The sequence below is a fragment of the Trachurus japonicus genome, chromosome 1 (genome assembly GCF_045865225.1).
Source record: "Trachurus japonicus isolate A0001 chromosome 1, Traja_1.0".
Taxonomy (NCBI): Eukaryota; Metazoa; Chordata; class Actinopteri; order Carangiformes; family Carangidae; genus Trachurus; species Trachurus japonicus.
Window position 1 is genome coordinate 14,282,496 of NC_140907.1, and position 13,840 is coordinate 14,296,335.

General features: G+C 40.9%; 1 protein-coding gene across 4 annotated transcripts in view; it reads right to left on the reverse strand.

Annotated features, from left to right (window-relative positions):
* Positions 1 to 4,052: 4,052 nt before the first annotated feature.
* Positions 4,053 to 13,840, reverse strand: part of LOC146991544 (alpha-1,6-mannosylglycoprotein 6-beta-N-acetylglucosaminyltransferase B-like) — a 127,422-nt gene continuing 117,634 nt past the window's right edge. For 2 of the 4 annotated variants that reach the window (XM_085774303.1, XM_085774292.1), the window contains exons 12-17: positions 12,428 to 12,586; positions 12,081 to 12,227; positions 11,562 to 11,678; positions 8,282 to 8,356; positions 6,395 to 6,678; positions 4,053 to 5,348 (exon numbers count right to left, since the gene is read on the reverse strand). In XM_085774303.1, the coding sequence (XP_085630429.1) occupies positions 5,150 to 5,348; positions 6,395 to 6,678; positions 8,282 to 8,356; positions 11,562 to 11,678; positions 12,081 to 12,227; positions 12,428 to 12,586 (981 nt within the window). In that variant the 3' untranslated portion in view covers positions 4,053 to 5,149. The remainder of the gene's footprint in view (positions 5,349 to 6,394; positions 6,679 to 8,281; positions 8,357 to 11,561; positions 11,679 to 12,080; positions 12,228 to 12,427; positions 12,587 to 13,840) is intronic. The other 2 variants (XM_085774285.1, XM_085774277.1) reach the window with 1 other exon arrangement.

The following is a 13,840-nucleotide window of genomic DNA, read 5'->3' on the forward strand; positions in this document are numbered from 1 at the left end:
AGATGCAGGACCACTGAATCATTGTCATGAGCTGCACAAAGAACACACAGTTCACAACCGTGCATGTGAAATATAATCATGACCGTGGAGCCCGACACAAACAAAGAGAGTGGAAATTAAAATGTGCATGTGCACTCCTCTCTGCTGGAGAATGAAAAATCAGCATCTAAATGAATGTTTAGTGAGAGTCTTAGTCAAACATGGGCGTTCTTTAAACAGAAGGCAGACAAGCAGTTTCCAGGAGAGGAGAAGGAGGTTTGATTAGGAATCTGCCTCAGTGATCAGCCATTCTCTGTGTAAATGTTTCCAACTGTGGGTTCAGGCCAAAACATTTCCACCAGCCTTTACACTGAGATACTTCAAATTACTATTCCACAATAACACTGATGATTGATCCTGGTGTTCAATATTCTTTAGCCTGTGAGGTCTTATGGCACAATAATAATCCTCTTTGGTGAGAAGAGGCAGAGAAATGTCTTTTTGCCATCTGCATCAAAAGCAGAAAACAAACACAAACTAATTAAGTGTCTGGCACTGACATTTAAATTCACTTATAAGATTGTTGTGCTCTATTTGTTGCTTTTGCTTTACTTGCTGAAGTGGTTTGGTTTAAGTTATTCTGTCTGGATGGAGCCCTCACTCAAAATGAATAGTGGAAACAAAAAAAAAACATTCAGCATGGATCGTAGCCTGAAGGTATTTTAACAGCTACTTAGGCTCACGCTGTGCCGCGTCTTCACACACACACGCACACATCGTCTGTGTCCTTCAGAGGCATGTCAAGAGATTTTATGATGGGGGGTCCCGACAAAGAGGAAATGCTGCTGTTTCCAAATTTCCCATCTGGTTACTAGGCAGCCATGTGTATAAAGTCTGAAAGTCACCCTGAGAGTGGAAAGAAACTCAGACACACACACACACACAATGTTCTGAGTTTATATGCTAAGAATTAATATCAGATGTCATAAAAAGTATTCTCAGGCTTCAGCAGTCCACAGTATACGGCGCCTCACACACACATGCAAAAACTAAACTATGACTATGAACATCTTCTATGAGTTATGTTTATATTTAGCTCATGTGCATCAGTTATATACTATACAGTATATACTGCCTTACAGGGAAAGAGCGAGGTTCATACAGTGAAGTAAAGGTGTGGTAACAATATTTTATTTTTTCCATGGAGACCTCTGTTTCTACTGTTCAGTCCTGAGAACCGGTGTTATCTGTTTTGGTATTTTTATGTTTGACTGTGACTGCAATCTATTTCTAACCTTAGGAAAAAATGCAAAATGTGCTTGTTAAAGCAGAAGTAAGTGGTCCGGTCGTTTTCGCTAATGCTGCGTTCCAGGCAGGCTTTTGAAATCGTAAATTACAGCTTCAAGTCACAACTTACGACTTTGTAGCGTTTCAGGCAACCCACTCGTGTTTTTCCGACCTGTTTTACCGGTGAAAGTCACTATAACGGCCACTCGTAACTTCCGACCGGTGAACTCCTACCAGATCGAACTGGTACCACTTCACGGTCGTAAAAATACGAGTTTCCTTGAACGCACCATAACAGTCCTCGTCCCTACGTCGCCACATTCACGGCGTTCCTTGGCTGCACACACAGCCCTGCATGCCGTTCTCTCTCCTCATTGGATAAAAACTGTAGGATACGATAAATGTTTTCTCTTCGGCTCAGAGCAGAGCAGAGGGACTGAGAGACCCGTGTTTCAGACCAAACACTCTATGTAAGTGATTGCTGTCGGAAGATATAACTATTTAAGACTTATATTAACACAAATATATCACTTACTTCTGCTTTAAATAAGAGAATTAACAGGACTTATATACCTGTTCATTGTGCACTTACTGTAGCATCTTCACTTTAAGCTGCAACTGCACTGGGCCAAGTAAGGTTTACTACAACGCTGAGGTGATTGTTTTTCTGGCTCTGACTTATCAGACAAACTGAGACCTTCAGTTTATCTCCCCAAAATGTTGACCTACTCTTTCATCAGAATATCTTAATTCCCTAAACACATAGGAAGAAGAATTAAAACCGATTTATATGAAAAATGAATGAATGATCATCACCACACATTTTACTAATAGATGTGATACCTGAACGTTTCCAGTGGCTGCAGCCTCCTCTCATGCGCCGTCTATGAAGAGAAAGAACTGTTTGTCTGTATGAAGCACTAACTGCGTCCTTCCTTATGATTATGTGAAAGCTTTACTCAAGTAGACAGATGAATTATGGGGATGAAGAGTATTCATTGCAGTTTGAGTTGCTTTGGGTGTTGAATTGAAATCACAGTGAGCTGGTGAGTGGGGTGACACTTTGTTACTCCCCACGGTAGTGCAGGTCAAGGAGGATTTGATGAATTTATTTTTGCATTCACGCCTGGTATTTATTATTCATTGAATTTTGCTTTAATCACATGGATTCAGACCAAGAACAGCTCAGTTTCTCTAACACTATCACACAGACACACGCGCTTTATGACACATGGGTCATCATTTATTGGATAAGCATTTTTTAGGTAATCAAGAGGCTGTGTATTGATCATGAGGATGCCCTTCACTATTGCTGTGTTTAATCTGACCTGGCTTGATTAAAAACAACAAAAACAAACAAATCACTGGCTGGCAGTCGTATTGTGTGTACAGGAGTGGGAGGAAAAAACATTAACGCCTCTGGCGCTGGCTGTCGCTGGTGTAGAAGCATAACATAACAAAAAACTGTTTTTACTCGAATGAATTTGTCGAAAACAACTTCACAAATACTGAACTGAAACTACATTTTTATTCTAAACCGGCCCCTCTTGCTGGTAATTTGACCCTAGGTCTGACTCTGGTGCACTGAAATATGATGAAACATGACAATGCACATAAATAACAAAAATAACCATAAAATGCCTTTTCTAAAAGTGAAAGAACATGTCTCATTTGCATAGGGAAGAACACAATGTAGTTGAAGGTGTCTGGAACATGAAAAACAGGACAGAGTTGTCAGAGATGTGGGACACCTGGACACGGAGGGCTGACCTACAGTAGACAAACTAGGACGTCTGACTGTCTCAAAGAAACTTTAGTTTGGAGGCCAATGTGGAAATATGGTGTGGCAGGACCACAGTGGTGGTGCTTGTCATCTGTTGGCACCACAGCAGAACACCATCTGCACAGTTGGTTGTTTTTATATCAGATGCTTCATCTGATGCAGCTCTGGGTTTAAGGAGCCGTAGATCATATCATCCGCCCAGGGGGATATCAAGTTACAACTGTCACAACTGTCAACACTATGTTGAAATCTTTCTTGAAATCAAACCCCAGTGTTGATGCTCCAGCAGTAGCCATTCAGTGTATTTACATTTAGTAACCAACTCTCTGCAGGAGTCCACCATTGTCATGCTGAGTTCAAATGCACTCCCTACAAACCGGGAACTCAGGAAAAGATCCATGTGTCTAACCCAGCAACAGTTCCTGCTGCTGCCACTTTACATAAACAGTTCAGTTGGAAAAACACAAGGTATTTTTTTTATGGTGAAGCAGTGACAGCGCACAAACTATTTTTGGAGTATAGCTCTGGCTGTGATCATAAATAAAATAATATACTTTAGGAAAACACAAAGCAGAGGGACCTCTTTCCACCATGCACTGCTGTTGAGTGGAAAACGATGATTGTTTGGCTGCACTGTAAACAGATACATCAGCATTTCTGTTGTATTGTTGACAAAGTAGCTGCCCTCAGACTTAAACTAGCACTGCATTCAAAGATTTCTTTTGGAACAAATCTACAAAAAAGAGTAAAGTAACTGTTATCAAGTTTAAATCCTCACATCCTCCAGCAGCTCCATAATAACATAATGTAAAATTCAAAGTTTCTGAATACTTTTACTTTTTAGCTTCCCTAGTGATTTCATGCATTTCCCAGAATGCTACTGGTCAGCCTCTAGAGTAATTTCAGTTTTAGACATCATTGAAAAAAATGATTTTCCATATCTATTATTTCATCCTACCCTCTCTGGCGCTTTCTCCTTGACTGACTCTCCTCAGCTTTGGACCTGTGCTGCACGTCGTCCCCCTGTGAGAAAGATCAAACCTCCCTCTCTACAGCTGGATGGAGTGATAGAAATCCGAGTGCAGATGCAGGCAAGTGCAAGAGGAGACGAAACCCCCTTAACCCTCCAACTTCGAAAGATGGCCAAGAATGGAGTGAAGACCCGATGCAATATAAAACCCACGTCAAGACTTTGATCTGTTCAGATTTTTTTATTTTATGATTTTTTTTCCCGAACAAAAGCCCAGAAGACTCTTTAAAAATCCAACTGAGATCTCTGAAGGCTTATTTATTGAAAAATAATCTTGTACCCTTTATCTTTGTCCTCTGTCCTCCTTTCTCTTTGTGACCAGAGATGATTGCATTGACCGATGTTGCCTCAGACTTGGGGTTCAGTCTGATAAATGACTCTGTCCGTCGTTGGAGGAGGGAGGAAAAACGAGGGAGATAACCCCGCTGTCCATCATCCTTTGTCCAAGTGCAGAGAGGAGATTGGATATTGACCGGAAGGTTGCTTTCTCCAAGCCAAAATATTTGAGGACTCTGTCATAGAATGACACTATAGTCCTGATACAGAGTTTCTCTGCAGTCACAAGTGCACATTTTCAACTCCCAAGCCATTTTTTATTTTTTTGGGCGAAATGCAGTTCCAAAAATGAAATGTATCACACTGTGTAGAAACTGTTATCCTGTAGTCAGGGGGTTAATGTGAACAATAATTGGCTCGGGGGGAGTTGAACCCGGCCTTTACCCCTCAGTGGAGTAAACTTCCTTGTTGTAATGACACTTGGTATCATTGCTACCCTGTTCTAGGAAGTCTTGGTGCTATATGTCTCCAGGCTGTTAACAGTGTAACAGCTGCTTTAACATCTACTGTCGACCACAATAGGCCTGGCAACTATCCAGGCCTACTTTCTGCTCTTGGAACCGATGCATGCCTGTTCCTCATCATCCTACATTTACTGATTTGGCGTGAAGCTGCCTCTCTGCACCATTAGGTAATTTGTCACACCTGCTCTGGCTGTGGCTGCCATCCAATGCCCCTTTACTCCACCAATCTGTGTGTAATTCTTTCTTACTCATCCTTCACACGGCCTGTCATTATAGACAGTTTCTGCACAGCGCCACCTGGCCGCGGAGGAAGTCTCTGCAGGGGCAAAGACGTCTGTATTTGGGGGAATGACCGGCACAGCTGAAGAGGAGGGGTTCCCGCTGGAGGCCGCACTCCTGTCGCACCACCGAGAAGGCCGGGAGGATGTGGTTGATCTCCGAGTCGACCACCTCACACTGCACCTCCAACCTGAAGGTGAGACGGAGAAGCACAAGTTTGAACACACACAATAACAGTCGATTGGGTTCAATCACAGGCAAAATGTTTTTCTATTGTTTAAAGCACAACTTCGAAACATAATACAAGAAATTAAAGTTATTTTTATTTTAAGACAAGTAACAGGAAAGTGGAACTGGCATAACCTCCAGATAAATGGAAAGTGGAGAACAGAGAGAGATTTCATCACTTTCATCACGTGACAGATGTCAAGAAGAGAGGGGAGGGATTTAGAGGAGAGGCAATGAGGAAGTTGGAAAGACTTGCAGGTATGAGATGTCATCGTGAGAAAGATAAGTTGTGTCAGAGAACAGACTTGAGTTACAAGGGGGAGTAAGGGAACAGAAACAAAGGAAAGAGGCGTTGTAAACTAAGACAGACAGGAAAAAATGGGAACACAAAAGCTACTTGGAGAATGAAAGGAGAACAAAGACCAAGAGTTGGAAGTGAAAGTCTTGGGGAGGCGGATGTTTGGAGGAGAGAATCAAACACCAAAGCACTTTCAGTCTTAGAGTGGAAAGCTCAAGTTTCTGCTTCACCTGCCTGAAGCTGGTAAAGTAAACACCTGGTGAGACCCTGCCTCACTCCTTCTCATGGAAAATTCAAATACAGAATATATATATATTTTTTAAAATGTAATCATTCAGCATGAAATAAGCACATCTGTTTTTATTTTTACTTGGCCATTTAGTGGCCTAAATGTTGCAATCGTTAGAGTTGCCTCGTGGGAAAAATATTTACTCAAATACCAGGAAGTTATCGATCCAGAAGGCTTTACTCTATTTACTAAAAAAATATACAAATACATAAAAACAGAACACTGCCTGTTCATTTACAGATTTTGTTAATACCCAAATGCAGGTAAAGTTGGCAATGTGTGATGAGACATCACACAGCTGATTTTTGTAAGGATGCCAGACTTTCAAACAATGTGATAAAAAGTATCAACACAAAGAAACCACTCGTTTTGTTGTTAAACTTCCTGTTAAAGTTTGATGGGCAGACAGTGAGTTACTAACCCGCGCAGAGCCTCCTTGTTGTTGATGAAGCGGAAGTGAGCTGGCTCACAGATGAAGCCTGCTGACTGACATGCCTCCACACAGGACTGGCCCTCTTGAGATACGAGCAGCCTGAGGGAGCTGAGGGGAGGCCAGGCGGGGGGAGCCGTCACATTGGAGGCCCAGCCAAGGGTTGTGGAATTGGGCAGAGGCACAAACAGTGGTCCAGTAATCCTGCTGCCCCCAGCAGACCCCTGTTTGGAGAGGTTGGCTGGAATGAAGGGAGGATCTGGAGCACAGAAGTCCTGTAGGTAAAAGATACAGTGGAAATAGTTTGTGCAATGACATGACATTATTGTGGTACCATTGTTAAAGGAATACCTAACAATGTGTGATTTACTGAGTTTATTGGCAAAATGTTGATGCAGCACAGTGCAGAGCATATTAACATTGAGTTATTTCAAATAGCAAGTGTTTTCTACAGTGTCTGCTGCCTGGGGACTCTGGTGTGCTGCATCTTAAATTACTTCTTAGAGGGCACTACTCCACTGCCATAGTTACTGACTACATCCTGTACTACTGACAGCATCTATCCCATGCTACATGGTTGTGCTACTACAAAAGCACTCACATTGACACTACGCTTAGTCTATGCAATCACTGTGTGTTCTGAACTGACCTCTCATTTTCCAGGCAAACAGGACCATACAGTGAATACAATGCTTATAAGGAACCAATCTAAATTGTGTCATTATTCTACAGCCATTACAGTAGACTGTGTAGTGAACAGTTAGTTCATTATGATAAGTTACTGTACAGAAAAAAAAACTGTCTATTACCACTACATGTGACCCTGACTGGATGATGTAGATTACAGATGTGGAGGTGTGGGTTATGCATAACTCAGGAAACACAGAAAACAGCCAAGCTATTCCTATTGTTGTCCTTCTTTTGATGTCTGTGGTTGCCATGGTTGCATGGTGAGCTGTGATGACAAACTGAAACAGTTCAACCCTCATCAACTAATATGTCAGCAGTAAACAGCTGTGCAAGTTGACAAGAGCTCAGCTGCTGTCTCACTCTGTGCTGCTGCTGCTGCTGCTGCCTACGAGCCTAATGTGCTTCACAAAGAACTGGATTAAAAAATAAATTATATAAAAGTATATTAATCATGTTTAAAAAGTGTAAGACGGAAATAAGGTGTTAATTAGCCTCCTAAATAGCCAGCTGCTGTAGTATGCTGGTGTATCATTATCACTGATGCATACTGTATGTGCTAAACATTTATGAAATATAATATGACAGATATACAATAGAAGTCAAACAAAAAACTAGAAAACACAAAGGTTCAGCAAGAGTAGACGGAGGTTTCTGTCCTAAAACCTTGGTAAACAGGAATCTAGTTGAACTTTCTCCTGTCTCTTTTGACAGTGTAAATGCTGAAGAAGCAGTTTCGAACCCACGCCGCCAGTCAGGAGCTGACAAAGGATGACCAGAGACCCTCTGCAGTTTGTCTGACATCTCATGTGGGATTATTAAAGAAGTCTCTTTCCTGCTACTCCTACATCATTATCATCCTCACACTTCTACTCTTCCTCCTTAATCATCCCTCCTCATTAGTGTCAGAAGTCCTTCTGCTTTAGAGCCGCAGGGCAGATATGTGGTTCGTAATGAGAGTTAGCATGTAGATTAATCATAAGTCTACATACATGGAGTACAGACACACATGCGCATGCATGCACACACACACACACGCAATGATGAAATATTGAGCAGAATATGAGCAGAGGGTAGGTAGTACTATAAGAGCTGGTGAGAAGGCACATATATGAGAGAGGACTAGTGACTAGAAGAGACTATCTATGCATGTTGCTGCTACATCCACTGCTCTGTGCACATGCACCTCACCTGATGCTGTATGTAGGCGTGGACTCTCTCCAGCATCCCCTCACAGGTGTATTCATAAGGCAGATATGGCTCAACCTGAAAAAACAACAATAACACACACAAAGATAACACACATTGCTAAATGTTCATATTTTGCATGTATTATATTGTTCTTTTTTGTTGTCAAGTCATTGTTCACACCAACTGCAATAAATTGTCTCCTCTCTGAATGAATGAATGTTTCTATTGTCAGATTTCTGCAGGCCGTAATCACAGTATGTCACAACTTGGAAACTCATTAGGCTTTATTTGCATACCAATAGATCACACCCTGCAGTGATGTGCAGGTTTTAAAACTAAAGCCCACTTTTGACTGACCTAATGAGAGTTGAGCTAGATGAGGCAGACTGCAAGAAACCCTCTCCTCTCTCTCTGTATTTATTTATGTTTATATACAGTACATGTGTGTGTATATATATATATATATATATATATACACACATACACTATATGTATATACATATGTGTATGTGTATATGTATATATACACATACATACACACACACATATATGTACATACATACATACAGTGTACACTGACTGTACAGTATACAAGTATGTGAACAAACAGTCAGACAGAAAACTGGATGAATGTAAAAATGAAAACTGTCAACATCAATGTGAGGATTAACATACATTTAATTAGCTGCTTTAATAAACTGCTTTCTTTATGTCATTGATATTGTATTTCTTTTTATATATCAGTGCAGAAATGTTAATTAAAGCTTCATGACTGACTTAAAAGTAGCTGTTCCAGAAGCGTAACAAGCTAAAACTTTTAACAACCAACCAGGAGACTTCAGAGAGATCGAGGTAGCTTGTCTTTGTGTCCTTGCAAATTATACAGAACTCACTAAACTGCATTTCCAATCTGAAATCAAACTTGTCTAATGTTCAGCCACGTGTGAAATCAGACTTGGCCTATTTCAAGAGAAAACCACTGAGAAGCAAGTTTGCAAGGATGATGCAATTTAAAAAGTTCCACACACTGCAAATCTGATCAAAGCCGTATGCTAATACACTTTGTAAGCTGGAGTAGAAAGTAAACACATGAATGGGAGTGACACACAAACAGGTAACAGTTTTCTTTCTATAGCTTCTTTCGTTAAGCTTTACTTAACCAGCCGTGGGGACTTAGAGCACATTCTCATTTACAGGAGCAGCCCTGCGGGAGAGATTTTCCATTGGTTTTAAATAAGGATAGTTGACAAATGTAATCCACAAAAATGTACTACAAACCAAAAATATTCCACCCCAAGTCTAACTCATCAAAAAGTGTGGGCTGGAGAATCGCTTTCACCTTCTTTTAAGGCATATGTTGATTTTAACCAACTACATCATGAAATATTGAACCATAATTTGTGCAAAGACGACCAAGTGCTTCCACTGCAAGCAAATAGGTCAGACAGCAGAGAGAGGGAGTGAAGGACAGAAACAGAATAATACAGAGTTAGGACAGACAGACAGATGGACAGACAGACAAGAAAGAAAGAAAAAGGCAGAGAAAGAAATACAGAGACAGAAAAAGATAGAGAAAGGATTTATCGGAACATGAGGACTGAGATTGCTCTGTCCTGCATGACTGAACTCAAGCCCCCACACAGTGTACATGTGTCTGTTTGTCTTGTAGTTAATGGCTATTATATACAGGTAAGGCTCTTTGTGCTGATACAACTGATCCATGCTATTTTAATGTCTCTAAATCTATGGTCCAGTTGTCGTTATGTATTTGTTTGGGTTTGAATAAGTACTGGCAGAAAAATAGTATCTGACTCTCTGTGTGAATGTGTGTGTGTGCGTTAGCTGGGGCATTGTGCCTCCAGTGAAGGGTGAAGGGGTCCATCAGCTCTCGCCTGGTGGTGTGACAGTGTAGACGGAGACAGAGCAGTCAACCGCTGCTGCTGAACTGCAGCTTGACAAAACAGACAAAAAAAGGAGAAAACAAACACACACACACACACACAAACACATCCATAGACATCACCTTTTGTCTAATCTCCATGCATGCAGTCTAACTGTAATCTGCTTAAGGCGCAAACTATTACAGAACATTTAAAGTATCATGTAGACAGCTGTCTTCCTGCTGTACACGATCCCTCAGCGCCCTTCATGCATTCACGATGGCTTCTTTGTAGGAGTGTTACTGTGGCTCGAATGGGGAATTAACTAGATAGCTGCAATGGAAAAATCTAATGCCAAAGCCATATTGTAAGTCATGTGTAGACAGTTGGGAACAATATCCTGATTTCTTTAGCTGTAAACAAATCACTCATAAATCAGACATAAAAATAACGTCAAGAAAATTGACTGCACAGCCATCGTGTTCTCTAGTCAGTAAAGGCACATACACAATCGTTTCAACTTTCACTCTCAAAGAGTCACTTTCATACGCTTGATTGCACCTGCAATCTTAACTTGCGAAAAAACATCACTGAGATATAACAGGTTTATACTGTGGTTATTTTAAAGTGTAAATTGTGTCTCAACAGTTGGCTTTCATAAGCTTTAGTCGATCAGGCCCTCGGACTCTAAAATCTTTCTATTCCTCTATCTTTCTATTCATCTCTTTTGCTCTCTGTTCTTTTAGCATTTTCTCCTCCTCTTTCCTGCTTTTCAGAAAGATCGAATCTGCCCAGTTGACTCGTTAATTAACCTCTCTCCCACTCTTGGCAGTTCCTAGCATCCTCCCGTTCTCCATCAGCCCACATTTCCTGCGTGGAAAGGTTCAGCACAGCAATATCACACTGCAACTTAAATATTGACAATCTTGCTCTGCAAAACTCTCCTATTGAAAAACTACTGTGCTCTTGAGTTAACATTTAGTAACACTTTAGCAATGTCCCAATGATGACAGTGTTTTCACCACCGCTTCTTAATGGGAAAGGTCAACAAAAAACATCAACATGTAGAAGGCGGAACAAGGACTTGATGTAATCATAATGTAACTTAACTGATGACAAGAATTTAGAGGAAAAACAACATTTTTATTAGAAGTTCTTATTTAACTTTGTGAGCCACTGAGCAAAGTCACTTGATGTCTGCTGCCTCATACCCACCACATAAGATTTTACATTTTAGATATTTTTTGTGGAGTGGACCTACGATTTAAAACAATCATGCTCGTATATTTGAACATTTAAGGACTAAATCCAGTAGTTCTAGGTTTTCAATAGTCAAAAACAAATTCAATTCAGAAGTTTCATTCTCACTCGACACTACAGTGCACAGTGGACGAGCATACCTTGGTTCTCATGATTTCCCTGATGGCAGAGTCGAACTCCAGGGAGTTGTTGTAGTCCACAGTCATGACATGAGGCTTGCCAATGTACTGCTCTGCATACGGGTGCTGGGAGGAAACCTACAGAAGGCACATGCAGGGCTTACAGTACATGAACTGTGGGCACTCTTCCTGAAAGTGACGTGGATGCTGAAATAGATAATTAATGATATCTGATGTATAAATATACATTTAGGACAGACGCTTATTTATAACATTTGTGTTAAGAACACACTCACCCAATAGAAAGTACTGCAGGAACATTTTTTAAATGTTGTGATTAAAGCTTGATAGGAAGTGGTGTTGTGATAGGAACATGATGTTCCAGCCTCTTATCAAACACAAACTTATGCTGTCTGAACTACAGTTGATGCCAGTTCTTTTAAAGGATCTACTCACGAATAAAGTTACTTGGCAGCAAAAATATTCTTATTAGTGACTAACTAACATACTGTACTGCAGCAAAAACTGTAAGGAGCTTACCTCTCTAGAAGTGGGCTTCCCCCTGAAAAACTCATGATTGAGTGAACTATGAGGTGGGTGGAACTTGGGTTGAAGGAAAATGCAGCCATTGGCTATTGCTTCAAGAGGGGCGGGGCCTTCGTAGGGGAAACCAAAGCCAATGAAGAGCTGGAAAAAAAAAATATAATTGTCATTTCATATTTTTATGTTTTTTTTTGTAATCATAAATTAGTTTCTGAATAAATGTGAGCGATAGCCCAAGACGAAACACAAGCTGCAGGTGAGGAGCTGGGTACGCTCAGACTAACAGCAGCAGTGAGAATTCAGCAGATGTGTGTGTGTCAGTAATATTTTCTCTGGTCTCTTACCTTGGCCTTGCGCAGCAGTTGCTGCAGTTCATGCTGGGGCAGCAGGCCGTGGTTCTTCACAAAGGCTGGGACCTCCGGAGGTCTCTGAGTCTCATAGTACACCGTGCCGTGGACCTCCATGTACCTGTGGAGAATCTGCAGGAAACCTTCCTTGCCCTGCTGGGAGGGGAGGGGAAAAGGATGGGTTGGTGAGATGGAGGGCAAAGGGTGAAGAGGAGGGTGTGTGGAAAAAGAAGTGTGTCAGGGAAGAGCAGCAGAACAGTGAAGAATATGATTAAAGACCTAGAGCCCAGATACAGTGTGCTGTGTTTGTTGTGTCCCTGATCTTGTGTGTTGTCTGCCATCTGCTTTTGGTATCAGTGTGTGTGCATCTCACGTGTAAGACTACATCTGTGAGGGAAACATATAGAACACTTTTTGCATGCGGAAATAACATTCGACTATATCACTGTATTAGTAAACAGCCACTTGAAAGCATTAAAAATTATGCAATCCAGTCACTGTTTAGGAAGTAAGGAGGACAGACACACTGCATCCGTTCTCATCCAGAATCTAAGCTGGTAAGCCCTCCACTTTCTCTAATTACTTTTATTAATATAGCTAGTCAAACACATTTGTTGCTCTCTGACATTTTTCCGTTTCGGCAAAATGAACAAATAATTTATTATAAATCAGAGCTTGTACCTATTAAAAAGGCAAATGGTAGCCACTATTTATTTCTGTGCTGTGGTACGTGGTAATCACATTTGTTTTTATTCTGCAAAATTCAACATATACTGTATATTAAGAAAAATGAGTTAGTTATTTTTTTCTTGTGTTCAGACAATGAAATCAAGAATGATGTTACCTGCTTGACAGTTTCGACTGTGACTCCAGTCTTCCTCAGAAGCGTCACCCGAAACTGTCAAGCAGGTAACATTATTCTTGATTTCATTGTCTGAACACAAGAAAAAAAAAACTAATATACGATAAGACAAAATGAACATAATCAATCTAATGTGTCTTGAGTGTTTGGATGTGGGCATCTACAATGCCCAATTCTTCCTCTTAACAGAAAGGGTTTTTAAAAACTAACCCTAAAGGATATTAACTGAAAAAAAGAAAAACCAACATTCACTAAGTAAATACATCTCCTTTAGAAAATCATCATGCTGTGGCTTGTGTGGGTGTGATAAAGTGTAATTTGTGCTTGCTCATAGCTGTGCATTCAACCCCCCCCCCCCCTCCCCCCTCCTGAAAGTGTGACCACAGGGTCACACTTTCAAAGTCAAGGCTGAACATGATGACTGGGAGAACAAAACAACCAACTAGCAGCAGCTAACAACCAAAACTGAATCATGTGAATGGAGCGTAACCCTTGGGCCACAGTATTGACTGGCCGTCTGGTGTTAAGCAGCTTACTGTATCCCTGCT